The 27,835-nt window shown below is 44.7% G+C and overlaps 1 protein-coding gene across 4 annotated transcripts in view; it reads left to right on the top strand.

Annotated features, from left to right (window-relative positions):
• LOC111070082 (teneurin-a) overlaps positions 1–27,835 on the top strand; it is a 134,881-nt gene that overhangs the window by 5,961 nt on the left and 101,085 nt on the right. Inside the window, exons 1-3 of one of the 4 annotated variants that reach the window (XM_022360389.2) lie at positions 1,925–2,280; positions 2,486–2,761; positions 27,047–27,779. The exons of 2 other annotated variants lie outside the window; for them this stretch is intronic. In XM_022360389.2, the coding sequence (XP_022216081.2) occupies positions 27,634–27,779 (146 nt within the window). In that variant the 5' untranslated portion in view covers positions 1,925–2,280; positions 2,486–2,761; positions 27,047–27,633. Of the gene's footprint in view, positions 1–1,923; positions 2,762–27,046; positions 27,780–27,835 lie in introns of those variants that run through there. One more of the 4 variants, XM_022360390.2, reaches the window with a different exon arrangement.

Genomic DNA, 27,835 nt, shown 5'->3' with positions numbered 1-27,835 from the left:
ATGCTTGTACCCGTCGACTCCCTGGGACAGGCACTCCATTAAAGGAGCCAGTCCCACTGCAATCGAACACACAGCAAACAGCAAACAGCAAAACAAATGGCTCAGATCGGTCGGAGTTGACCCACAGCTCACATACAGACCCAGACCCAGACTGCAGAGAGACGCCCAACTGAGTGGGGCCACTCGAGAGACCTGTAAATCGAGACGTTCCGAGACCTTCAACAGCGTGCTGTTTATTTCTTTATTCATTATGGTTTTGTGGCCTCTCGCCCAGGTACGCGTATGTATAAACATTCGCTTTGGAAATGCTGATTTGTGTGTTGGTTCTTGGGGGTTGTGCCCTTCTCTGGCATCATCGCAGTGTCCGGTCTCATCATTTCGCCCAATTATATTCAATTGTTTAATTGCAAGTTGATTTGTCTTAATTGCATTTACTTCAACTCAAAGATGCAAGGATGCCAAGATGCAAGTTCAGACAGAGATAAGTATGTACATACATATATGTACATATGTATGTACATGTGTAGGTATGTCCGAGGCTTGTAAGCTGATTTTGCACCTGAAATAATATGATATGGGGGGAAAAAAAGAGGGAGTGCATGAATGAGACGGAACCAGCGAATGGTGGACTCGAAGGGAGAGAGTAGAGTTTGAGTGGTGGTGCCATGCCATCAGTCATATGCAAATTCATAAATTCCCCCTGCCCGTCTGCCGCTTTCGGACACCATCTCATAGCCCTCTTTCCCATCCATACCATATGATTCTCTTGTTATTTCTTCCTCCCACTCTGCTGCTGCTGACGCTTTCTTTGCGCCTGCGCAGCCGTTGATAAATGTCCAGCGACAACGCCAGTGCCAGGGCCAGCACCGCCGCCACCCGCTGTCACGTTGATAACCTTATTATTTGTGGGCTGCCACGCTTCCGTGATCCCCCTGCCACCCGCTGTGTCATCATCCTCTCCCACCGGGCTTATTTTCGTAATATCTGTATGGCATCGAACAATCCCAGATGCTAATTTTTGTATGTTCGAGCTTGCATACCCTGGAAAGATTTCCAGTCTCTCATTAAAATTGTTTCCGAAAGAACAAACCTTAGATGATTTTGCAACCCGTCCATAAAACTGTATAAGAGTTGGTGCCATAAATGGCCATAAATACCATAACTATTATACCAGATTTCTGATGTACACACATCTTCCACAGACTCTCTTTGGAAAGAGAATAATTTTCGTGCGAAGGGTGCGAAATGGAGTGAAAGGGGCAATGTAAATGGTTACATAAACAAGTTGCGAACCAAAGACTGTCATACGGATAATAGCATTGAAAAAAGAAAATTCAAAAGACTTTCCTTTCGACTGCGTTCTAAGGCCAGGTTAGGTTTATGACAAAGCTATCCGATAGGGACTCTAATATGATATGCGATAGATTTTAAAGCGACGGAATCGCTTGCAAAGATATATGTATTTATATAAATGGAAATACAGCTGTAATACTCGTTCCTTCCTAGGTATAACATGTTAACTGCAAACTGTTATACACAACAGCTGTCCATTGTTTGGCACTTTCAAATGTTTCTTGGGACCTAAAAATGTAGCTGGGGACCTAAAAATGTTGCTCGGCCACATGTGGCAGCAAATCTCATGTTGCCAAGAGTTTTAAAGAGAGTTGAGAGAGAATTACCAACGCTCTCTCTCGCTGTTAGCTACGCTCTTTCGCTGTAAACTCTGCTCTTTCGCTGGTAACTTGGCGACTCGCTCCTGTTAGCCGCCGCCACAGGTTTCTGTTGTTGTTTGCTCATGCCACCTCACCTTGGACTCCAATATGCCATTCACAGCATGTCAAGAGTTGGGGTGTATTTTAGCTTGCGTGCCCTCTGTTTTCCTGGGCGTTTGGCCCGTAGACCATACCTCGTTTTGTCGCAGCAACACGCGTCTGTTGTCAGCAACATTTGAACGCGGCCGGACTTGAAACGAACGGCCTTGCGTCCCAAACGCCCTAAAATGTGTGAACATGAATGAACGTGCCGCGGATGACAAGCGACAAGGAACCAAGAAAACAACAGAAAAATAGATAATAGTGTCGAGTTCGGAAAAGTCCGTTGATATATCCCACGAAAATATGCGTATTGATATATTTGCAAAAGAATATCACCCACAAATAAATTATCAAAAAAATACATATATCAATATTCGATATATCAAGATGTATTCAACATTCGAAACTCGGCGCGAATAACAAATCCTCCGAATACATCCGCATCCAGCCGCAGCAACCTCCGCGTGTACGTGAGTGTCTATCTGTGTGTGTTTTTTGTGTGTTCTCGCGTATTTTTTAGCGTTTTTGTGTTTTGTTTCCCTAAAACCCGAAATCCACCTCCCTTCCCTTCACGACTACCAATGCATTTCCTGTAGTTTTCTTGATTTGCGCAAAGAAGGAACTTTTTAATTTTTTGCTCATTTGTTTTTATTGTGACCAATTTTTTTAAGTGCTGGAAAGTGCTCAAAACAAAGAAGGAAAAAACCACAAAAAGAAAAACCGAAATAAAGGATAAAGAGAGAAAGAGAGAAAGAAGAGAGAAGATAAAAAAAAATTAAGATTCCTTCCAATGACAAAACAGCGACAGAGGCAGAGCAGAAGCCGCTGCAGAATTTCATCAATTAACGGATTACAACACATTTTTGGATAGAAAAACCAACGGAACAAAGCAGCAAACAGCGTCTCAACCACCGTCTGGACATTCACGAAAGCGCAGCCAAAAAAATGTAGGTCATTCCTTAAAGATTTTCCACTTTCCTAGACCTTTTCCGCTGCGAAAAATTCTGAAAAGAAAAACGCAGCGAAAATGGAAAACAGGAACAAACCAAAAGGAAAATATCGCTGGTATATCTGTCAATCAATCCTCATAAGAATAAAACATCCCGAAAAACAAAGGCAATTCTCTTCAAATAAATTATTTGTATTTTTAATATCCAAAAAATGAAGAAATTCTCTTAGTAAATTTAATGCGATTTCCCAATTTTTCGGGAAGGGATCTTTCCCTCAATTTTCATTTGCATATTGCTGCCACATAAGCAAAGTTTAACAAAATTTGATGTTCTAAACTAAAAATACTAAAACCGTAACCATTCGCATACATTTCATTAGTTAAATGTTGAAGGAAAAAGAAAACCTTTTTTGCTTTTTGGAGTTTTAAGGATGAAAAATACAGCGACGCGTTAACATTTCCTTTTGGTTTGTTGTGAAACCAGATTTCTAGATACTTTTATACGCAATCTCTTTTGCTCCTCGTTACGCCTTACATTGCCTGTGACCCATAAAGTGGGTTTTATTTGTATCCCCAGCATAGCCTTTGACCTTCTCGCTGCTGTTTCTATTATTTGCGTTCAAATCATTTCAAATGCCGAATGATGTGCAAATAAATTCCATCCACAGAAACGGAACGGCGCGAAAAACGAAGAGAATAAAAAACCCAATATTGAAACATGCATACAGAAAAAATAATACGGAAGGAATGAAATTTGAGTAAAGAAAACGGTAAACATAAACCAAGCAATAGTGTAGAAGAGGAAAATAGGAAGAAACCAGGTGGAAACCCCCATATAATATTTGCATATTACACCAGTGACCAGATTTAGAATTTTCCTGCTGCATACACAAAATTCCACGAGTATGTTCCAAAGGAAATCAGAACATTAGATAAAGTGCCAAAATAGTCAATAATTTATTTTCATTTGTTTTGTTTGTGGACCGCACCCCGTCGGGATCATCAAAATCCATTGGCGACTCTCCAGTTGTGTTGTTTTTTTTTTCTGCCCATTTGTTTAATGAACAAAAATCAAAATGGCTATTTCTCTGTGTGTGCCTCTGCCCCCGGGGTCATAAGCCTCTGCCACTGGCACTGGCACATGTTGTCCACATCCGCGATCTTCTCTTCTTTAAGCCATAAATCAAGGCCCCTTCGTGTTGCAATTAGGCAAGTAGTTGAGAGAACTCTTCTGTTACTTTGTTTTGTTTCAAATTTAATTATTGAAAATTAACCTCTAGAGATGCCTACTATTTATTGTATGAAACGCACTGTTAATTTCTCTTCCAATATTCTTGACTTTTTGGTAATTTCTTCTGTGATTTCAGTGGCTAAATATGTTTAATGATTGAAAACATTTTAAATTGTTAGTTAGTTGTGTTAGATTTGTTCAATGTTTCATTGGTTATGAGATAAATATTCCTTGGATCAGTTAAGCAAACTCTCAAGTAAAATCCCATCGTTGGGTCTCACTCCAGTTTTTGTTTGCTCCGCAGCTGTTTCGCGTTGTTGCCGCTTTTCACACGGGTTCGCTTGCGTCAAAGATACAGATACTTGCCATAACCTGCCTCTCAGAAATGTGCAGAAATCAAAGCCAACGCAACGCAACGTTGATTAAATCCTCATATTTTTTTCCCATGTATTTCTGCTCTTCCATCATTCGACTGGACCCTGTTGCCGGTTCTCTGTGCAGCACAGCTGTTGCAAAACGACGAAACAGGGGCACATGCGGAGAAAAAGATACAAAATGTATCTGTATCTCGTGCAACGCCAGCAGGTACCTGTAATCGGTTCACAAATGAAATGATGTCCAAAAATTGGCCCAAAAACCATCCGCACATCTGTTCACGCACGTTATTTGTGTGGCAACAAATTAGTCCAACAAAAATGTCAAAAGTTGTACAAGGAAATGGGAAACTGGCAAACTGGGAAAACTACAAATGGAAAATGGTACTCGAGATGGTGTTGGCAGGCAGCGACGGCGTCGACGCTTTGCATGACAGGCGGCCGCCTGATGGGCAGATGAGTGTGTGTATCTGCGAGATACTCTTGCAAATTGTTATAGTTGTAGATACAAAAAACCCAAAATAGCAGGATTTTAGCTACAAGAAAGCAGCGGCAGTGAGAGCGTAGAGCGGAGGGGCCAGCCAAGCCGCCACTTGAGATGATTTATGATGCCAGTCGCTGCCATCTCTGGCCGGCCTCATCTCGGGGCTCGTCTTGGGCTCTAGCTCTTGCTCTGCCCTGGCTCTGGCTCTGGGCCTCGTCTTTGGGTTCAGGCACAAGTGCAGACAGCAAAAATAACAATCTACAAAAGGTTTTGCCATTGATATCAACGACGGAGCGACGACCATGGGCCCATCCTCCGTGGATGATGATGCTGCAGAAAATGCGGGGTAAACGGACGGATCAGCAGACGTAGGGAAAGATTCGGGAGGGACGGACGGATAAGAGGTTTTTGCTGCTCACTGCAAAAGGTGTGAAGCATCAGCACCATACAGCGGCAGCAAAACCTTGAATTGAAAAATTCAAAAAAACCAAAATATGCCTGCAAAAATATCTTTATGTATAAAGGGGGGAGTAGCATTTATGTGTGTAGGTATGTGTATGTATGTGTCTGTTTCTGTGTCTGCATCTGTGGGTAAAACAAAAACAGATACGAAGATGGAGATGGTGCTGTGAGGGAGCAGAAGTGGGTAGATGGGAGATGGGGATGAAGCTAAAAATGGAGCTGGAAGGTGCTGAAGGAGAATGTGGCGGTGAAGGAGATGCTGCTGCTGTGGCTGTAGCAACAATGACACAGCAGTCGAAAATAAGTTCACGACGGGTCTACGGGACAAAATAAACCCTCAGATTCAGACGTAATCATGGGTATTCAGGAATGTTCCTATTCCTTAAAAGCGATTGAGGGAAAAATTGGAAGGAAATGAGAAGAAAATTCGACAAAAAATATAATACAAAAATGCGAAAGTGAATGGGAAATATCTCAGAATGCAGTTAAAAAATTTAGCCCGATCCTAATGATTGTTGGTTTAGACTTGCGTGCATCTATAAATACACAAAACAACATGTTTTCCAATTGTTTTTCACGCCTTTCACGTTGCACGTACAAAAATCAAGAATATTAGCTTCACCGAGCCGTAGAGTTTGCCCAGATCGAACTGCATAGTCAATGGTGGTACCAAAATGCCATTCCCCAACGGTGGGATACCCAGTAGTGAAAAACCATAGTGTATGGCGGGAACAAGGAGTCCGTCGGCAGGCAGAATGGCGTTGGTCATTACCGTCATGCCTTGTCATAGACAACATCGTTTATTTTCCAAGCACTTGGACGATGAACGTTGATTCCCTTCCTACCGATTCTACCTACTTCATTTTTCACACCTACCTTACCCTTACCCTCTGCCGCTTGCCAACTGCCATCTTCACGTTACCTGTGGCCTAAGCCCTGGACGATGGACCCATATACTCGTAGACTCATGGACCCTGTGTGTGAATAAGCACAACTGCTGCTGCTGCTGTTGATGCTGATGCTGTGTTTTTCCCGTGTGTGTTTCTATCTAGAGAAAACACTTGACTGATTTTGCATCAGAGGAAAGAAACAAGAACGAATCGCCTACGAAACGAAATTTATATTTTCAATAATTATTCAAGATTTATTTCGAGGCTTTGAAAAGTTTTCCAGTTCCCAGAAACAATAAATCGCCACAAATCGTTTTCAAATGAATTGGAGCGTGGCGACAATCGATGGGGGGATGGGTCGTAAATCTTGAATCAAAAGACAGAAACATAAAGAGTTTTCCTCATTTGCCATTACTCGTAAGCGATGGAAAACACTTGAGAGGAAGTCCAAACCAAAATTCAAAGGCAATTCACCGGAGCTGCAAAGTGAAATTGAAAATTGAAATTTTATAATTCTGTTGCACGAGAGACCTGTTGAAGATAGCTTAGGAGAGGTGGAAAAATAATACTTGAAAGATGTGGTCTTGCAGGGAAGTGGAAGAAGGAATGGATGGATGCTGCATAAGGAGCATCGGGCTAATTTGCTTTGCCATAAGGGAGAGAGACTCGAGAACAGGAGCGGAGGAAGGGGCAGAGGCATTTTAGCATTTAAGATTCAAGTCGCAGGGCGGCATAAGGCAGTGCACCCCAAGTGCGAGGTGCCACTCCAGGAGTCAAGTGTGTGTGTGCCCCAGGACGTTGCACAGAAAAATTCAGGTAGCATAATTAAATATTTCACGCTGCAAAAACTGGTAAAAAAAACTGGAGCAAAAGATTTAAAGCCAGTGAGACAAGAAAAAGCTTTTTCTGCGTGAAAACTCATTAAATAGCATTGCGCGTTGTGCTGCATTCTGTTTTGTTTTCCATCTGTGGGGATGGGGATGGACGAAAAATTTGTTGCCAAACTTCACGCTAATGGAAGTTCTTAGTTGCAAGGAGCCAATAGCTTTGCTCGAGTTCCTGCTCCTGCTCCTGCACCTCCTCCTCCATTTTGTACAGCTAATTGAATAGAAAAGAAAGCTAAGCTTAATGCAATTATATTTAGTTCCTTATTAGCCTGCCATATACTTTCAAGTTGACAACTGCTCAGTGTTTCGAAGCACTAATATTCCGCTATGCCAAAGAATACAAAACCAGAGGCTGCATGAGCGACCGAAAACCGGTTCTATGGCGGGTCTTATCGCTACATCCCATGTACAGAGGGTAGCGCGCGGGCTCTCTTTTCGGCTTTGCTTCGTATCTGACAGCGAGCCCGCTGCCCGACGGCTTCGTCTGTGCATGCATATGCATGCATTTCACACAGTGGTGCCTGTGCCTAGATCAGCTGGCTAAATTAATAAACGAATAAGAGCTCAATAAATTGTTTCACATATATCTCATATTTTCTGAAAAATTCTCTTTTATAAGCGTATTTTTAGTTCATTGAATGGGAATTTGTTCCTTATGCAGCATCTTGGAATTGTAATACAACAATTGCATAGACCAACTGCTCAACACAGTTCTTCTTCGTTAGGAAGAACTGTCTCTCAACTTTTGATTGCCTTGCGATAGAAGGAAGGGCTCCGGCTCCAGCTTCAGATTCTCCCATAAATAAAACACAAAACGCTGCAATTATTTTTGTTAAATTTTGCGCTAAAAGCAAATACTCGTCGGTCTGGCATTGGGTGGCCTGACATTAAATCATTTTCATTTGGTGGCTTTTGTGTTTTATGGGCCGTTGGTTTATTGTTTCTTAAAATGTATAAAACAGAATGTGAGCTAAATTTGGCTCCCGAACTGATTTTCCTCGTTTTCTTCTGGTAATTTTTTATGGGGTGGAAGCGTGACTTTGGTTTTGATAATTTTTATTTTTATTTCCCGCCCAAACACACACCCACACACACACACACACACACACAATCGCGCAAAACATTCGCATATTTATGGCTGGAATATATTCTGTGCGTATAATTGTTTTGGCCGACGCACAGTGGGGCCTTCGGCCATTTGAGTTTGATAAATTAATACTTCTGTACACACACAAACATTTTTTTTTTTTTTCGACAACATTTTAAGGAATTAACATTTCTATGATTTATTTTGAGATCTCCCATGTCTGATGGCTGAAACTTGAATTGACTTTCCAAAAATATATCGTTCGGTCAACTTTTCTGTCCTCACCGTGCACGAAAAACCGTTTATTTTTTTAAGTTATAGGAGTATATTTATTTAATCCAAAGCGCTCATTAAATTCCTTTACTTTTGCCACCATTTTTCGGCTGAGGGCCCACTGTGTGACGACGAGGGCGCTTTCCCGCGCTCTCCCACACTTTCTTTTTTCACCTTTGTCTTTGCTACCGTTTTGTTGAATCAATTACAGGCAACAGAGCAGTTCCCCAAACAAAATTCCAAAGGAAAAGCGCAGAAAAGAGAAAAATAGAACGACCGGCAGATGGTAGACAGCCAAGAGAGCAGAAAGAGGCAGGCCTCGGAAAAATGGCAAATTATGGCACCCCAGAGATGCGCGATAAAAGCCCATTTACTTAAACTGAATATTTATTATTCCTGTCGCACCTTCTTGAAGTCCCTCCTTCTAGCTTCTGGCTCCCGGCGCCTGGCTCCTGGCTCCTGGTTTTTGGCCATTTTCATTTCCACTTTCCCGATGAAAAGCGTTTGACTTCATACGGGTGGCGTGGCACGGAGCGGCGCGGCGCGACCTTTCCCCAACTTTTCGCAGAGGGGGGCTTTGCACACAAAAGTTGGATATCATAAGTTTGGGCCCCACGAAATTTTGATTGAATCGCAGAGTATCCCGTAAAATGCTTCCAACCAGCTTTTGGTTCAAGCAATAAATCCAGCCATAAACTCGAATTTTGAAAGGTAACAGCTAACAGGTAACAAGCGGGATCGCCGGTGGGATCATCGTAAACCTCATTTCAGATCTCCAGAGATCTATTTTTTCTTTCCAATTTCCAGCTCCATCGTGTGCACGCGATGTGGCACACCGAATGGCAAAAGAAATTAAATCAATACAATATAATAGAAGGAGAGAGATTGAGAGAAGGAGAAAGAGAGGAAAAGAGGAAGAGAAAGACCCAACGAAAGTGTTTCATAATTTTTTGGGATTCTAAGCTGCCATGGACGCCATGGACGCCATGGACGCCATCGACGATTCCGATAAGGGCGTCCGTCCAGGGGACCCCCATACAATGAGAGGGAGATAGAGATAGCGAGAGAGAAAGAAAGAGAGAACAAATTAAATAATGTAGGTTTTATGTGCCACAGGAAGCGCTCCCTTCTGTTTGATTGCTGTTGGGTGGTTTGTCTTTGGTGCGGGGCGGGGTGTATCGCTGGGATGCGAGTGGGAATTGGAATGGGAATCGGAATGGGAATGGTAGTGCCGGGGGAGACGGGGATTCAAGTGATTTAGGAAGTGTTTGTCTGCGTTTCGCTTGGTTAGTTGATAAAAATCAGTCGACGCTTTTGTATTCTTTCTTCTTCTTTTTCGCTCAGAGAGGAGTCTCCTCTCCCATCCTTTCTCTCTCACTGTGGGGCTTCGCACAAACAAAGGAAGGGCCATAGGGAGCAGGGAGCAGGCAGGCCTTCTCTGAGTCACCCAGTTAATTACATCGAAAAGTAAATTGCATTTTAAGCTCTGTTCTGCAGCACAGAAACCATATGATTTATAGTTGGGAACCCGCCTCCGTCTGCAGAGGAATGAAATACAAGATACAAAATACGAAACAAGAAACAAAAAATACAAGAGAAAAAAAACATGAAAATCTCGAAAGATATTTCAGCATCAGAAAGATTTTATATTGGAGTTGTTTGCGAGTCAACTCAGACTCGCAGAGCGAGCAAATGGGTTTGTTGCGTGCCAAATATGAATCAAAGTTACTCCAATAGTTTCCACTACCATCCATTCGCACAGGCATTCATGAGAGATACACTTCCTGTGCCGAAGTTTAAAGTGCCATTAACCCACAATTGCAAAAACGAAACGATTGGTATTGGCGCACTGGAGCTACATACATACATACATACGTACATACGTACATTCATCTGTGGCATTGTGTATCTTTTGGGTGTTTTAATTGCTGGTTTTAGCTCAGCTGCGTGTCAAAATATCATTTCTGTGAATACGAGCACAGATACCAAGATACTCCTCTGGAATGGATGGCCATTAATTGTTGTGGCCTGTCATTTTGCGGTACGAATCTGTGGCTTAATATGTGCCTTCTCCTTCTACTTCTCCTCACTCCTCTCTGTCTATTGCTCTACCTGGTATACATAGATTCATAGATGCATAGATACATGCATATTCGTAGATACAGACCGCATTGGATGGACGAACATTTCAATGGCTCGTTCCCCACAGAGGGTTGTGTATCATTTGAGGGAGGGAGGGCTGATTCCGTCGAGCAGCAGAGCAGCAGCTGCCGCCGGCAGGACCCCTGATCATCGTTGCAGGATCTGGATAGGCGGATAGGAGGAGGCACACTGCGCGATAAATTTGAAATAATTTGATGCGTCTTGTTTTATTTGACAGGCAACAAATTCGTCGCCCAGGGGCTTGGGTATCTCCCTCTCCCCCTCTCACCGTCTGCCTTCCATGACGTTTATTCTGTCCTCTCGGGTGTCCTGACCGATGCCCTGGGTGTCCTGCGTATCCTGTGTATCCTGTGTGGGGTGCCCCAAATGTAAACAAGTCGTAAGGCCGCCCGGGCGGCAATTAAAATTAATTTACCCCGTGATGTTTTTTTCGTCCATGTAGGGAAATTCCATTTGTAGATTAAAATGTCCTTCCCCTATTTTATTTTTGTGTATTTCTATTTCTCCTTCTCCTTGTCTCTTTCGCTTTGCGTTTCGCATTTGAGTTTGCTCTGCTAATAGCCACGCGGGTTGGCTAATTCCCGCCTCCCTCCCTCCATTATCCTCTTGAGGCGAATCTCGGGGCCATCTGGAGCCAGGCCAGTGGAGGGCTTGGGTGGGACATCCATCCCCTCTATCTTTCCCCTCTACCTGGCGTTGATCAATCAAACATTTTCAATAAAAATAAAACATATAGCACTGGGGAAAATCAGAACTTGAGAATGTGAGAAAGAAACTGGAGAAAGATGGACAGCAGTTTGCATATTAATTTTTCGCTCTTAAGTGCTCATCGGTCTTTCTCTTTTAATGCTCGCGTTGTAGACGATTTCAAGCATTAAAAACTTGCACTTAGGCCAGACTTTATCCTGCCCCTTGACCCTTAACCCTTGCTCTCTTGTGCTATAATGCGCTCACAGATTAAAAGAAAAAGGACTGTTGGGATGGGTCGGTCGGAGGGGGCGGGGCGGGAGGACAAAATGTGGGAAAAAGGGTGAAAAAAATGCAATTTCCGCACAGACGCACACATTTTCCGGCCAACAAAATATTTGTGTATAAAAAATAGATAGAATAGAGACGGAGAGAGAGACAGAGAGAGAGAGAGAGATGGGGATATCAAAAGGAAACTCGCGAATTGGGTAAAACTCAATTTTACCCGAAAACTAAAATTCAACTAAGAAAAAACATTCGTTGTGTGGAAAAAAGATTGTGAAAATTGTATTTGGCAAACGCATTAAACTTTCATTTTTCTGTCATCCCAAGGATAACATAAGAGAGAGAGAGAGAAATAGAGAGAGAGAGAGAGAGAGGGGAAAATGCAAAAACCCAAAAGAAGGAAGAAAAATGCATCGGCAGATGCGTTGGGCGGTTGCTGCCATGGAAGGATGGAAGATGTTTGAAAATCAAAGCAAAAGTTCTCAGCTTTTGTCTGTCCGCAAAAACCTTCTCCTCATCCGTTTTTCCCGGGAAAACTTTCCACCCCACCAAGCTGTGTCTGTGTGTGTTTGTGCGCCGAAAAACTTTTGTCATGAATTGAGGCTGGGGAAATGTGCGAGAAAAACACATCAAAGCAATCAAAAAGTGACGCCAGAGCAATTGAAAACTTTTCGCATGAAACCAAAAAACAAACAAAAAAATAATGAAAATCACAGGAATAGCAAATGCAACGCATCAATGCATTTTCCAGAAGGGGGCGGAATACGGCTGAAACCAAAAGCTAAAGAGTCAATTTATCCATGGGAGTCCTTAGCCTCTCTCTTCTGGAGTAACCTCCCAATCGACTCCCAGTTAATGGTTTTGTTTGCGATGGCCATCAGCCAAGCGGCTAGCGCCAAGAGCCAAGCGCCAAGCGCCAAGAACCAGCCGTCGTTCGAGCGCCAAAAATGCAAGCTCCCATCATTTTTTCCACACAAGTAATGAGCAGAGAAGAGAGCCACACACACACACCCAGACATAGGCACAGATACAAATCTATATAAGGATACACTGGGGGAATCGGCAGATGGAAGATGCCTTTTTTACTCACCCATTCAATCGTCCATGCACTAATGCTTCCGAATAAAGGGAAAGTATACCTCAAGAAAGAGATAGGAACTCTGTATCTCCGGTGATATTAGAGCACTGAAGCCAGAGACACACTGGCAGGGACCAACAGAACAATGGGCGCTGCTGCATGTCGCGTGAGCATATAAATGAAAGGAGGGGATGCAAAAGTGCTCGGAGAGCCATTCTTTTTACTTTGGAGTAATTTTGCTCTGTTGGGGATTCTGTTTCGTTTCTCTCAGTGGATGAATCAGCGCTGGCTTAATGTTCCTATTTTGCAAAACTTGTGCTTAAACTTAAATAATTTGCGCATAAAAAATAATTTAATGCTTTCAACCTTCCACCAGGCACAGCTCTTCGTCCCTCCTTGCGACTCTTGCGCTGTGTGTTGCTTGCCAGAATTTCCGCCAAGAAGGGGAAGGGGAGTGCTGCAAGGGGCTGACGATGGGGACGAGGAGTGAGAGGGGGGTTGGGGCATGTGGCAGAAACATGGCTTAGCACAAAAACGAGGTCAAATGCAATGCGGACGCGTGCCAATGCGATTCTCAATTTGGCAGGCAACAAAAACGCCAGACTCGAAGCTGGATACTGTGGAAGAGACGACGACCCTCTCATGCCGCCTCCCCATTCATGCAACCATCTGTGGCAGAGAAAGAGAGCAATAGAGAGACAGTAGATGGAGAGAGGGAGGCGAAATATTTCTCTCGTTCTTCTCGTTCTTTCACACATCACAATATTTCATAAGACCCGAAAAAGTTTCGATGCAACGAGCCAAGAAAATGCTGTTCCCCCTCGCAGAAATGTATCCAACAGATATGTGCATATACATATATCTGTGAGATACATTTTTGCGACGGGTTAGGCTGGCTCAGATCCGAATGGAGCTTAACGGGAACAGGAATGTTTTTCGGATATTAAAGGATGTGGAAACAAGAAGCTGCAAAGATTCAACATAGTTTCCAGAAGAGGCAGACGAAAGTGTAAAAGGGGAAACGATGGAGGAATATAGAATAATGAAATGAAATATAGAGACAGAGATAGAATGTTGAAAGGGAAAACGATGGAACGAATTGAAGATGGTAAGGTTGAATGTAATGTAAACGGCACATACAAATGTATATCACAATATTTCCACAATAAATTTATTTGAATCATTCGAACTGTGAAGGTGGAACATCACCAAACACCTAACAGGCCTTCCTTCATGGTTCTTCCAGCTTTAAATCCGCATTGCGAGTATGCTTGGGATTGTTGTATAGTTCCTTCCAGGCAACCCCCCGCAACCCCTCCCTCGCACTGCTCCGATACTCCATCATTCCGAGAGGGTGATCACATTTCCAGTACTTCCGCGTGACATTCGAATGTTTTGTTTTCTGTTGAGAGAAGGTTAGGGCCCCGCAGCCCCGAAGCCCCTATACTCGCATGTCCCATGTCCCAGTGGAGTGGCACTCGAATAAGCTCTGCTTTTCCCTCATGATATCATGATAATTTTGAGTTTTTGGGTCTATGATCTGCGGACAAAAGCCCCGTCAAATGGTAGACCATTTCCCAGTACCATTACCATTACCATCACCATTCCCATATGTATCTTTGTATCTATTGCAGTATCCGCATCTCAGCCGGAGTCTGTCTCGGGGTCTCCTCGCAGTGTGTTGCCCCCCGTATTTAAATAGCAAATGATTAGCTTCAATTGGCTTCAATTGAGTATGAGGTTTCGCCTGACCGAATTTATACGTTTATTCGAATCAGAGAATCAGAGACTCACAGAAACAAAGCGGCAGAGGTAAAAGGAGGCCTAACTTGCACACACCTACAATCCACAATCCACATTCCACACCCCACACCCCACAATCCACAAGCCACTTCCACTCTTGCATTGTGATGTGTATGTGTCCCTTCCTCCCCTCTCTGCTGCCATCGCAATTTCTCAATGACTTTTGCTCGTCTTAAGTCGCTTTATCCCCACTCTCCCCGCTGTGGATCTTTTCGGGTTCCGCTCCTCCGCTTTGGACCATCACGCACATTCATTTGAAGTATCTTCACTCTCAGCAGTTTATGAGTTAGTCTCTCCCTCCGAGCGCCCTCCACTGACGATTGAAGTGGCAAGTTAAATCATTTGGAAATTTGAGGGTTCTCCTAACACAGAAATGAAAACCCCATCCCCCCCTAGCCAACAGCCCAACAAGCCAACAACCCAACGTTCCCCTCTTATTGGCTTAGCCCCGAATTTAAGTTTCCACAGAAAAAGATACTCTCGCACCCAACAAAAGATACAAAAGTTTCATCTTGCCTCAGTCCCAGTTCCAGTTCCAGTCCCAGTTCCAGTCCCAGTCTTGGATTCAACTTCTTCTTTGCTTCATTTTTCGTGTGTAAATATTTGATTCATTATTGAGGAAGTTCTTTGTGAGAAAATATACTTTAAAAATGGTTCAATATTTGAGAGTTGCATCTTTCTGATGCAACTTTAATTATCTGCTGGCACAGATTCCCTTTTGGCTTTCATAAATATCTTTAATGGTTTGTTCAATTTTTTAGAATATTTTTGCGGCCGAAATGCAACGGAGCGTGCCCGTGACCTTTGCAGCGAGCAGACCGCAGCACCCACCCGCAGCACCACGCAACAGATGCACAGATGAACAAATGCACAAATACATATGCTGAATGGCTGGCTGGCAAATGAAAAGTTAAACGTTGCGTGCTGCGACTGTTTATCTTACGGATGCGCCCTGGGATGCATCACTCACTCAACTCGAGCATAGCATTTAACTCATTCGTATAAAAGATACAAGAGCCGCGAATGTATCTGTAAATGTATCCGTAAATGTATCTGTGGGACACACACGCATACACTTGCAATCTCTGTTTAAACAAACAAATGAGAGGCCTCCACTTCTGCATGTACTGCCGCTGCTGATGCTGCTGCTGCTGCTGCTGCTGCTCTGCTCCATTCATGGCGTTGCACTCGATTAAAAATGTTTCGTGTGTGCCACAGATACTTCTCCACTCTCCACTCTCTCCACTCTACGCTCGCTGTGCCACAGCTCCTTGTTGTTGTTGTTGTCGCTTTTGTTGCAGGAAGTGCTCATCTTCATTTACTTTGTTGTCGCTGTTGCTGTTTCTTGACGTTTTTCGGTTTTGCGGATGACACTGTACTGCTGCGGCTACAGATACATATACAGATATACAGCTACACAGATACACAGCTACAGATTCGGTTTGAGATTATTGCCAATTTACAATCTCCGTCTCCCTTTCTCTCTAGCGCCTGGCACTCTGCTAATTAAATATCTATGAATGGCGGTCTTAGCATCCGACGCAGTCATCTGTCGTCTGCCTCTGTGTGCTTGTGTGCTTCTGTATCTGTGTATCTGTGGATAGAGTATCTTTGACTCCGTCGTCGTTTGTATTTTAATTTACCATCTTGAAATTGCCACAGGAAATTGCTTTAATTTCCATCGAGTGTTTTCTTGTTTCCCAAAAACCGAATTTCTGCCTGTTTCTGCGGTTCCTGCCAATTTGTTCGCACATCCCTTTGCGGCATCTTCGATTGTGTGGGTGGGCTGGTTATCGCACATATATCTGTAGTATCTATAGCATCTCAAACAAAAATAGAGTAAATTTAATTCGATTTTCGGTTGCAAAGCATTCGGGGAATTATTGGTAATATCGATCACTCGATTAACTGTTATTCTAACACGATAATTAAAAGATTTTCATGGCCATACTCGTACGCGTAGATACTCGTATCTGGCGGTGCAGCAACCCACAACAAACGCCCCACAGACATGACTTTTGCGTGCAGCTTAGAGAATTTCCCCCGTCAGCCTCCACGGGGAAAACTTCTAGCTGAAGTGTGACAGGGGCGAAGGAGCCGTGTGTAAAGACATCAATCAATGGAATTTGTGCGCTGAACTGACTAGAGAAAATCTTCATTAATCTATGCCCCACGCCGAACCGCGCCATGACGCAAGGAGTGAAAATGGAAACTAGAACACGCGGCGAATTAAAATCCAATGAAATGTCAAGAGAAAGCCAATTTGGTTTTTGGGTTGTGCTTTGGGTTTTCCTTGGGATTGGTCGGGGGATTGAGGCCTGTGGTTGGGGATTGCGGACTGGGGATAGGCGGGGCGGGGCACTCTAAAAATCAAAGCGAAGGCAAAGGCAACGACAGCGACGAAACCAAAGAGGAGCCAAAACACTTGAGCTCATTTCCCAGGCGTTTTCGCTTTGGTTTTCTTTGATCTTTTTCCGTGGAAAGCCCTGCCACAAGGGAGGAGAAGCCCCGAAAGGGAGACACAAATCGATTGATTGGTCAGCGTCTCTTTATACATATGTACATGTGTACATATATACATATACATATACTCGTATTATAGTGGCCGATGGCACAGATGGGGTGTGGTATGAATGAGGTGCATGCGTTGGGTCTGTGGCTTGGGGGCGGGGCAATCGAAGTGCGAAACCCGAAAGTGGCAGACGCAAAATGGAGCGAAATGCAAACACGAAGCAAATGGCAAAAGTTGCTTCGGTCTCAGCAGTTTTCGAATGCGTTTTTGCGTGGCAGCAATCCGTCCGTTCGGCGTCAGGGAAAAATGGAGGGGAAAACGCAGTACCAGATGGCCGAATCTGGCTCGGATCATATTATTATTAAAGCTAGAAGGAACGAATTATTTTGCAATGGTCGGGAAGACCCTCCCCTCCCACCAGGCGCGCTCCATTGAGTGCACTCCGATTCGGTAGATTTGACAATGCCCCAACGCTGCTCTGAACCGTTTATCAGTATCTTATTTCCGTATCTACATATGCCTGTGTGTGTCTTGTTTGTGTATCTGAATCTAGATGCTGTGTATTTCCATTTGAATTTAGTGGGAATCGCCCGCCCGTTGACTAATGATGTAAGTGTGACCCAACTTTTGGGGACTGACTTTGGCAATTTATTACAAATATATCAACTCCCCTATGCCCCATGCCCCATGCTCCATGCCCAATGGCACATGCCACTGATCCACTCGTGCATCTGCTGTCCAGCGGCCACAAGCTGCTGCGTCTCTGGTGTAAGATTATTTGTCAGTTTGGCATCACTAATTGGTGATTACGAGCGGAAGTCGACAAAATATTTTATGCTTTTATTTATATTTTGTAAACATTTTCCCCCTAGAAAAGGGGGCGCGGGAAAGGGGAAAGGGGCATGGGGCATGTGCTACGGGCAGGGGCATGCATCGTAAAAAAGTAAGCGGCGGAAATTCAAGTGGCTAAATTTAAATCGAGGAAAAACGCGTCAGCGAATGAGCTGCTGTGGGTTAAGCATTGCTATGTATCTGCCAGATCTGCGTGTAGCCATGTATCTGGCGGATCTCTTACTGTATCTTTGTGCTGCCTTTGCCGCTGGCTGCTTTTCATCAATGGACTTGGAATATCCCTGGCCCTGTGCCAATTATTGTTGCACGCTTGTCAAGAGGCACGCAGTCGCGTCGCATTCGCATTTGCCTTCCCATTCGTATCCGCAGCTCCATTCATTGAAAATAGCAAAATAGCAAAAGTGCGAATGGGAATCAGCCTCTGATACAAATTTCATCTCTCAGCCCAAAAAAGATTCAGACCCCAGAGGGAAAAGTGCCCCAAAAGGAGACAGGAGGCACAGTGCAATGGCCGCCTAATTGCGCTGCTGGCAAGTGCCACGATGAACTCTCCAACACTCCGACACCCGAACATGCCAATCAACACCCCTGTTCCCAACGCCATGCCCACCCCCAGGCCCCCATAGATACATACATGTGTGTGTGTGTGTGTGTGTATATCAGATACTTTGTGCGTTATGTTTCTTTGGTTTAATTGTGCTCTAATGCGGTTGGTACTCGGTTTGCTGAGCTAATGCCTGGGTCCCACCCGTGCCAGATCCCCATAAGATTCATATATATATGCAGTATATGCATGCACACATGTATATGTATCTGTTTTATATCCGAAAACAACTGGAGTATCTGCAGCTGCCAAAGGGTTCTCCCCATATACTCTTTTGTGTAATTTTCTCGGTGCCTGTTTTGTTTTATTTACCATGTAACTTATTTAATGTGCTTGTATCTTTGTTTTGTGTGCTTTGTGTGCTGTTTGTGTGGCATGTTGCTGCGTTGTGTCTGTGATAATTTTTATGGCGCTCTTGACGCCTTTATTGAGTGTAAAACGTTTCGCAGCCGGTCGCCTGTGGATGGATACGCAGATGGAAATATAGATGCGGACACAGATCCGGACACAGATGCAGAGCCAGAGGCAGATGCATACCCGCCCACTCGTCTCTCGGGCTCAGATTGAATCTCATTTCGAATGCAAAACGATCGACGGCGATAAGCCGATCAGATTTATAAGATACATATACTTTGTTTTTCCCCAAACCCCAATCCCCAATCCCCTGGGATCCCATGCCCTTTTGTGGCAGCACCGTTAACGATCCATGTGTGTGTGTGTGTGTGGCAATCATCTTGCCCCTGCCGCAGCGCCTGCCCCTGCTGTTGCCTCCGCCTCGACACCATTTTCACCTCCGAAGACTTCTGAGTCTTGGGGCAAACGGCTTGTTAAAATGCAACACAGCAATGATGCACTGAAGCGGAACGTTTTCTGGGGTCCCATGTCTCGGGGATTCATCCAATTTCTGTGTCTGCTGAAGCGACAAATAAATGCTACGCTCTTACCACTGCACTGGGATTTGTGGCGTGTGGGAGGGAAAACAACAGACGAGCAGAAAAGGGTTTTCCGATGATCATCAAAGTTGGGGCTTGGCCCTGCCATTGGGCGGGCGACGTAGGCAGATGCGCAGATACATTTTACGAGTAACAAGCCAACAAGCTGTCACTCACCCAGTCTCCCATTTTGATGGGAAGCCCCAAGAGGAAGTTAAAGCCAGCCCGAAATCATCGATACGGTCATCGAGTGGGAATATCTTCGAAAATGTCTGTCGACTGTTTCGAGTCGTGGGAATAGAGAAACTATCCTGTATATTTCCTTTTCTTTCTATAATATATTGTTTCTGCAAGTCCCTTTTTTCGTCTGTTGATAAAAAGAATATTAAAATCTATAGATTGAGTTTCTCCTAGGGGTTGCCCCAACATTGAATAGGATACTAATGCGTAGATAGACCACTGGAGAAGGACAACCGAAGCATGGACTTCCAAGGACATAAGATATGTTTCCACTGATCGGGTACATATGTAGATACTTCGCTGGACAAAATATGGATACTACGAGTGTATTCCTTTTATCCTGCAATAATCGAATCCTGCATAAACTTTTCTTAGATTTACCCTCGCGGGAATAAACCATAAACCAAATGCCAGATGGCTGTGCCCCCTCTTCTTTGTATCTTTCCCCTTCGCGTATCGCTGGAACACAAAAATTTCACTACACCAGTTTTCACTTATCCCCAAACCAATTTTATCCCATTTCTCCTAATTTCCCCTGCCTTCCCCTCCCCTTCCCACCACCTACAACCGAATTCTCGGTGCTCTGCTTTATTAGCTTAACTTTGTTCGCTCGGTCTTGCTACTTTTCCACTGTGTTAATGCAAAAGATACAGCTACAAATATGTATGTATGTATCTGCGACTAAGGCCAAGTCGAGGCTCTCTCCATCTCTCTTCCTCTGCTGCTCTGCTGCTCTCCTGCTCTGAGCCGCTGCTCCGATAATAATCAAGAGACACGACAGTTTCTGCCTCGGCCTCGGATTCGGATTCGGTTTAGGTTTCGGTTTTTTAGGCTCTGATTCTGTTGTTGGATTTCCATGAAGTCCATGCCCCATGCCCCTTGCTGACTCTGTGTATGTGTGTGCATATGATATTAGCATTCTGTCTGTGTTAATGCTTTCATCTTACAGATACATTTTTTTTCCTTTTTTTTTTTGCTGCCTCTGCCTTTGCCTTTGAGTTTATTTCATTTTCAGTTTCATTAAATAACAAATTGCTCTTTTGTTGAGCACCCATACGTGTATCCGTGTATCCATGTACCCTGTGCATGTGTGTGTGTGTATATCTTTGTGTCTTCTTCTCTCGTATCTTGAGCTTAACTTTTTTATGATGTCTATGCAAGCTTATGTGTATCTCATTCCCGTCGTGTCGTCAGTCGCGTCTGTCTTGTGTCCCCCCAGCCGTCGTTTGTGCACTTTACTTGACTTGACTTTGCGTTACTTTACTTTTTTCTTTATTTATTCGCTCTTATTCCCCCTCTCCCTCTCCCTCCTTCTGCTCCCTCTTGTAATAAAAAAGCGCCGAATGGGATGGAGAAATGGGCAGATGAAATGGGTGGGAATGGGAGGGCAGCGAAGAGTCGGCACGCGGTGGCGGCTCAAAACTTTGTTGTGCCTCGTTTCGTTTCTATTCTCTGCTTTCAATAAATATCAACATTTCCCACAGAAGAACCCCACCCCCTTGCCACCCTTACCACCATCCACTATTGGCGAAGCTTTCTCGCTTTTCTTTGCCATCTTTTGCGGACTTTGATCAGGTGCTGGAGACCAGCAGGTACTGTGGGAGTATATTCACATATTCTTGATCGACGGGAAATTGTTTAAATATATACATACATACATATGTACATATGTATGTAGTGGCGCTTATCGGGTATTTGTATAGCGAACTTATTTTGTTTGGTTGACTTGACGCTCATTTTTCAAGTTTATAAAATTTCCTGCAAGATTTTAATCTAATTTTGAAAGGAAAAGAGCCGCTGGAACGTGTTCCCTGTGAGTGCCATGTCCCCTGATAAGCTATCGGGGGAAGGCTGCTCTCCCTGCCCTCTCTCTAGACATGGTCTCGTGACAGAAGCAAAAGTTCTGACACATTCTGCTGCCTCTGACGATAAGCACATTTGCAGGCAGGCGTATTATGTGCTGCTGTCCTGCCGCCCCTGCGAGACTTTCCACCAACGTAATCATTATCACAGTCACAATTAGCAGCAGCAGCAGGGCGGCAGCCGGGGGCTTATAATCGAAACCAGAACCAGAATCCGAGACAAACACAAAGGCAATCCTTCAACACGATTGCTGGCAACTGTGTGGCTTCGCCTAATGCACTGCGGGGAAGTATTGTTAGATAGATAGATCCTCGAATGACCACACTAGGGTGGAATACATAGCATACATATGTATTCCCCGATTTCCCATTTTTCCGAGTGCAGTATCTTCCTTTTAATTATGTAGGTGTGAACAGTGGGATCTCCTTTTCCGTTGCAATACCCGAACCCCGATCCACGATCCACGATCCAAGATCCACGACAGCAGCATTGAGTTGCACATTTGAGGAGCGGGAAACCAGGGGACAAGCGACAAAAGTCATAAATTTAGATGCAATAAAACTTTCAAGACAAATAAATGCCAGTCGTCCCGAGTCGGGGAGGCATTCCCCACTCTTTGCTGCGATTGCACCACAAGTCTCCAAGCACGCAAAATATTTAAACAAAAAGCGGCAAAGGGGGCCCTGTGGGGCAACGCGTGCGTGCGCTCGGTTCGGCTCTGTTCGGTTCGCCCCAAAGGGAAACCAGACCTTGAAATGCACTGCGCACTCGCACTTATGACAGGGGCGTTAATTTATGTGAGAGGAGGAGGATTGGGTGACGGGGAGATCGAGGGGAGTCGAAGTCAACTTTCTGTGTGATCATGTGCCTCAGTGCCATTGAGGATCGTTGCGTGCCAGATATCCCGCCCTCAGGAGCCGCACATCTAGCGACAGATCGGGTCGACAGATCGTTTTTCATTTTAGAGCTTGAATATGCCATAAATATTTAGCTCTCAGCTGCAGCTATAGATTAAAGTTAAACATAATCTATATGTGAGCAGTGATATTCAGTGATTTCATCCAATAATCGTTTCCAAGCTCGATATCGAATTCGATTGAGTGTTCAATGTTTTCGTTCCTATATCCATTCCCAAAAAAAAAACGAAAACGATCGTGACGAGGGATTAAGCTTGGAGTGAGCGTTGCAGTCCCCTCAGTCCCCCCCATTCCTTGACTCCCACGATGATTATTTTGAGTGATCTTTCGTGGAACTGAGATGAGAGAGCGCTCTCTGCAGCTGTTTGTGGCATCGTGATCTTGTCACCGCAGTTGTGACACTCTCCACCCAATGGTTGCCCCTTTTGGCCAATTAGCTTTGGCCCAAAATCAAAGTCCCCCCCATTTCTGGTGGCCAATCCGCATCCATCGCGGCCATAGAATCCATCGCATCTGCTGCCTTAATTATTCGGTCCCTCAACTCGGGAATCATCTCATCTCGGTCACAGTTTCTCCACCCCACTGTGCGGCACGCACTTCCCACTCGTAAAAACTGAAAACATTTTTTGGAAACGACACCACGCCACGCCACTCCACTCCACTCCTTCAGCAGACACATAAAAATGTTGTTGGGTAACCCTTTGGCTTGTTGGCTGTCTCTCTGTCTGCGTGTCGCCTTCCCAGTGGAGTAGTGGAGGAGCAGGAGGAGGAGGTGTCCCTCCTCATGTTGTTAAATGAAATGCCGTGTTGGCCATCATGATTATTTCTGACATTTGTGGCAAATGTTGTGCCCCGAAAACTTTTCTCACTCTGTCGCCCTGCTAATGACACACCACACCACACCACCCCACACAGCAATCGCTGGGCCCTCGGACTCGGATCCTCTACTATTTATAAATAATCAAAATTGTTGACACAAATTGTTGTGGCGAGTGGCACGATGGGAAGGGATGGGTGGAGAGGGGAGGGGAGAAGGAGAAGGAGAGCGGTGCCCCTACATTCGGGTTAGACGCCATTTAATTGTTTTATGTTGAGTTTTCGTAAGGAAATAAAATCAATTTTAATTACATTTAGCCGTTGACATTTTAAAGGGGGGGATATCGGATGAGTATCCGAATCAGAGAGTGGCGGGGAAACCAGTTTCTGCCCCATGCTGCATGCTGCATGCCTTCCTCCTCCCTCCTTCCTCTTGCCAGTGTCGGCGGTGTCAGGCTTAATTCCAGTCTCCCGCCAAGTCCCCGTTTGAGCTGCGGCTCTTTTCTGTCTTCTGTGTGGGGGAAACCAGTTTTGCCCAATGCCCCAATACCCCTGCCACCCATTCTTCTCCCTCGATTCTCAATATCAGTCAATGCAGTCCAAGTTCCAGTCTCCAGAAGAGACTTAAATTCCAGAGATTCAGTCAAAGTGTCAAGCGCAGTTCCAGTCTCCAGAAAGGGAGAGAGAGAGAGAGAGAGAGAGATTACATATGTGTGCACAATGTACATTGCACATACGTACATAGGTATCAAAAATGATTGGGTACCACCGGGTCCGGGTATTGTAGTGTCCGGTCCAGACCTGTTCACGTACCCGTCACCTTACGACTCGTTTTAGTTTAAGTTTTCGTTCCCGTCTCGAGTTCCAGTCTCCAGTATCCAGTCTCCAGCTCCAGTCTCCAGTCTATTCCCCATTTAAGCTGCTGCTGATTTTTCGTGTGTCTGTTGCATCCTATCGATATGCTGAAAACTTGTTGCAACTGGCTGCGAACTCGTTTGGTAGCATTTTGGGGCAGGCAGGAGTTCGGTCAGTGTGTGGGGGAGCAGGCGACCAGAACAGAAGGAGAAGTGTGCAGCAGAGGAGAGAGGGGGAAGAGTGCAAGAGTAGGAGCTGTGGGCATTGAAGCGGGGCTGAGGGGCGTGCCACATGATTTGCGACACAAAGCAAAACATTTTTTTTTTCTCTAACGGGAGAGAGCAGAAGGGAAAACCTTAATTATCTGCAAAAAGAGGGTACGGGTACGGGTACGGGTACTGGTACTGGCTCTCTGTTCCTGCCTCATTTTCGCGCTGCATTTTTTGCGTAGGCCGTGGAATGGAGTAGGGTGGAGTGGAGTGGAGTGCAGCGAACCTGGAAGCCAAACGAAAGATTAATGCGCTGCGAGACAAACCCGAAACTCGGCAGCATTATATGAGAAGAGAGTGCTGCGAGAGAGGAGGATAGTGGTAAGGGGCTTGGTAGAGGGAAGCTGTTTCAATAGTTGGCAACAGTGGGGTAGGGAGGCAGTAGCAGGGCCATGTTCGTGCCTCTGGCCACTAAATCTAGAGCTGTTTGAGCCGCTTTTTGGCCTGGCTCCGGAGTCCGGACTTCAGCCAACGAGCAGATTTTGCATCTGAGAGATACATTTTGGGAGAGAGAGAGAGAGGCAGAGAGAGAGAGAGAGTAAGCAAAGGATCAGTGAGCGATCATTCATGGGGCCAAAGACATTGAAGAACAAATAAAGTTCAACAAATTTCCAAGAAAAATATGAGATCGTATCTCAAGCTACATGGTATCCATGGGATTTTTTTTAACTCAAAGGTACAGATATGTACACATGTATATATTCGTTATGTGAGTGCGAAATGTATCTGCCAAATGTATCTTCATAAAATCTGTTTAAAATCGAAAACAAAAGAAAACGAAAACGAGTAATCCTACTCAACGGATTGCAGATAAACACTGAGCATATCATCATGGCCATTATATCGGAATATCCCAGAGATACATTACACAATTCGATGCCAAAGAATTCTTTCAATTCCAGTGATGACATTCCGCCAGCTGTGTGGCGATACTCGCTCCCTCATTTTTTGTGGCTAATCTGAACGTTTTTTGCATATGTCACGGTTCGATCATCTTCGGGGGCATCTCATCCAACGAACTTTTCTTTCGAAGGGTGATGCAATGGGATATCTTTTGGCGCTGCTTTTAATGATTTTAATGAACGTGAAATTATGTTCGTTTATGAGCCGAAAGGCTGTGAGACCTGCTGCTGTGCTTTGTAGATACAAAAGTATCTGTATGTGTACCATATCTGTGGAATGTGCCAGTTCACTCTGCTGTGTGTTAATTAATATGAGACATGTCGACACGGCACACACACTTTATCTGTCCGTATCTTTGATATTGTCTGATTAATGACAGAGTTTCCATTAATAGTTGAAGAAGAAGAAACCCCGATACATTTCTCCGCAGCTCTCTTCCGCATTTATTTTCTGGCGATGGTCCCAAGGAATAGCCAAAGGTCCACTTAACCGTTTTCGGCTCTCTCTGTATGTGTATCTGTGCATCGCTGCATCTCGGGGCGTCTCGAGGCATCTGCAAATTTTTTCGGCTCACTTGAGGTGTCTTTTTCATTTTCGTTTCTCTGCGGTGTTTTATTCAGTTTTTTTTTTGCCATATCATAAATTTAATTTGAGATGAAAATCCCGTGGCTATGCCACATTAACCCAAGACGGGTTATGGTTGCTCTGCTCCATTCTCTCCATTGTATGAGATACATTTCGATCTTTTCCGCTTGGCTTTCTCCTCCCTCTCCGAACAATAACGGATTACATTCGAAATTGTTTGGAATCGGCGCCCGTGCCCCTCCGCTCCATCGAGTGCTTTCCAATATTACACAATGACGTTGAATATTTGGTCCGTGCCGCACGCCGCTTGCCGCTTGCCGCTTGCCGCACCGTGGCGCACATCATGGGTGGGATTTTGTGATTAGAGCGATACACCAGCCAGCCAAACAGCCAGCCAGCCAAGCAGCCAGCCCGCAGTCCATCCGTCCAACCGGACTGTTGCAGAGGCAGTGCCTGTGGCGGTGTCAGTGGCAGGGATTGTTGTAACAAATATGTTGTATGTGTGTGTGTGTGTGTGTGTGTGTGTGTGTGTGTTGGGTGTGCAACGAGATACAAGAACTCTCGTACCAAAATCTACACTGGAATCTACACTTATTCTGATTGTTTGTCCAGCAAATGCGGCTTTGCTGCCTGGCTCTAGCTCTAGCTCTCGCTCTCGTTTCTGCCCTCGCTTTCGCCCTGATTCTGTTCCCGATTCTGGCTCTGGCTCTGCCTCTGCCTCTGCTCCCCTCTCCTTCTCTCCTTCACTGATGGCCCGAATCCAGTTTTCATATTTGAACATGAACATTCTTGAACGAAAGCCAAGAATGATTTTTGCTTCCCTTCGCATATGGACAATCGGAATGGGAATGGGAATGGGGATGTGGGATGGGGTAAATATGTTACCGGGCAAGCACTTAAGCCCGAAAACAACGACTGAAGCCGCGATAACCATGCAAAAAAATGGAAGGGAAGGGGATGATAATATCATAAATGTGGAGCCGATATTGATTAAAATTTAAGCAGTGTATGTAAAATCATGTTGAGTGAGCTGGACTTCGTTCGGTGATTCAGTGAGTAAGCTTCGATATAGATTAGGGATACAAAACTATAAAAACGTTAGAAATCCAACTGTAAAATGCGGCAATGTAAGGCGTAACGAAAGGTCGCAAAAGGTGTTGAGACCGCTGGTGTGAAAGCCTCCAGCTAATCTTTTGCAAACATGTATTTATTTGAATCCATTTCCATCCAGATCCCAAATGAAAACTATGTAAAAAACCTACAGCACACGACACGAAAATAGGAATTCGAATAACGAAATCGAAATCGATATCGATATCGAAAGGATATTCGAAGGAACCGATCGGATCTGCAAAGGAGGTGGAGGAGGAGGAGATACTTTCAGCTCCAGGTGGCGGCTACGAGGCTGCAATGGCACCAAGGCCCCCACGGGCCATGCCGCATGCCTCATCGATGACGAGGGCGTGGCATTGAAGGAGTGCAGAGAGCGAGAGCCCTTTCGGATGATTCATGATTCATGCGAGTGCGAGTGCAAATGAAATGCAACGTGGCCAATAATAGTAATTAATAATAATAATAATAATAAATGCAATAGTCATCGCAACATTGCAACATAATTAACGTGGAGAGCGAAACAAATTAAATATTCAACATAAATCGTCAGTGAAGTGCACAGTCGCCACACGTGCCACGTACCACGAAACATTTACTTTAATCCCCTGCCCTGAAATACAGTGAAAACAGTGACAGAAGGAACCGAGAACCGAAAACCGAAAACGAGAACCGAACGAGAGCAACGTGGCGCAGCGCGATACCAAAATGACTATGAAATCGATGAAGTACTCCGATTGTGATACCATTATGGATGGCTATAATCCGGTGCCGCCGCCACTGCCACGACGTGTGCCACCCGTTCGCAACATTTACGCGGAGCCCTTTGCCCATGAACCGAACCATTCCAGCAGGTAAATATACATTCATTCATGCATCCATTCGAGTGGACAATGGATGGATTCATGGG

Source organism: Drosophila obscura, unplaced genomic scaffold, assembly GCF_018151105.1.
Source record: "Drosophila obscura isolate BZ-5 IFL unplaced genomic scaffold, ASM1815110v1 contig_28, whole genome shotgun sequence".
NCBI lineage: Eukaryota > Metazoa > Arthropoda > Insecta > Diptera > Drosophilidae > Drosophila > Drosophila obscura.
This window is presented reverse-complemented; position numbering and strand designations above follow the sequence as displayed.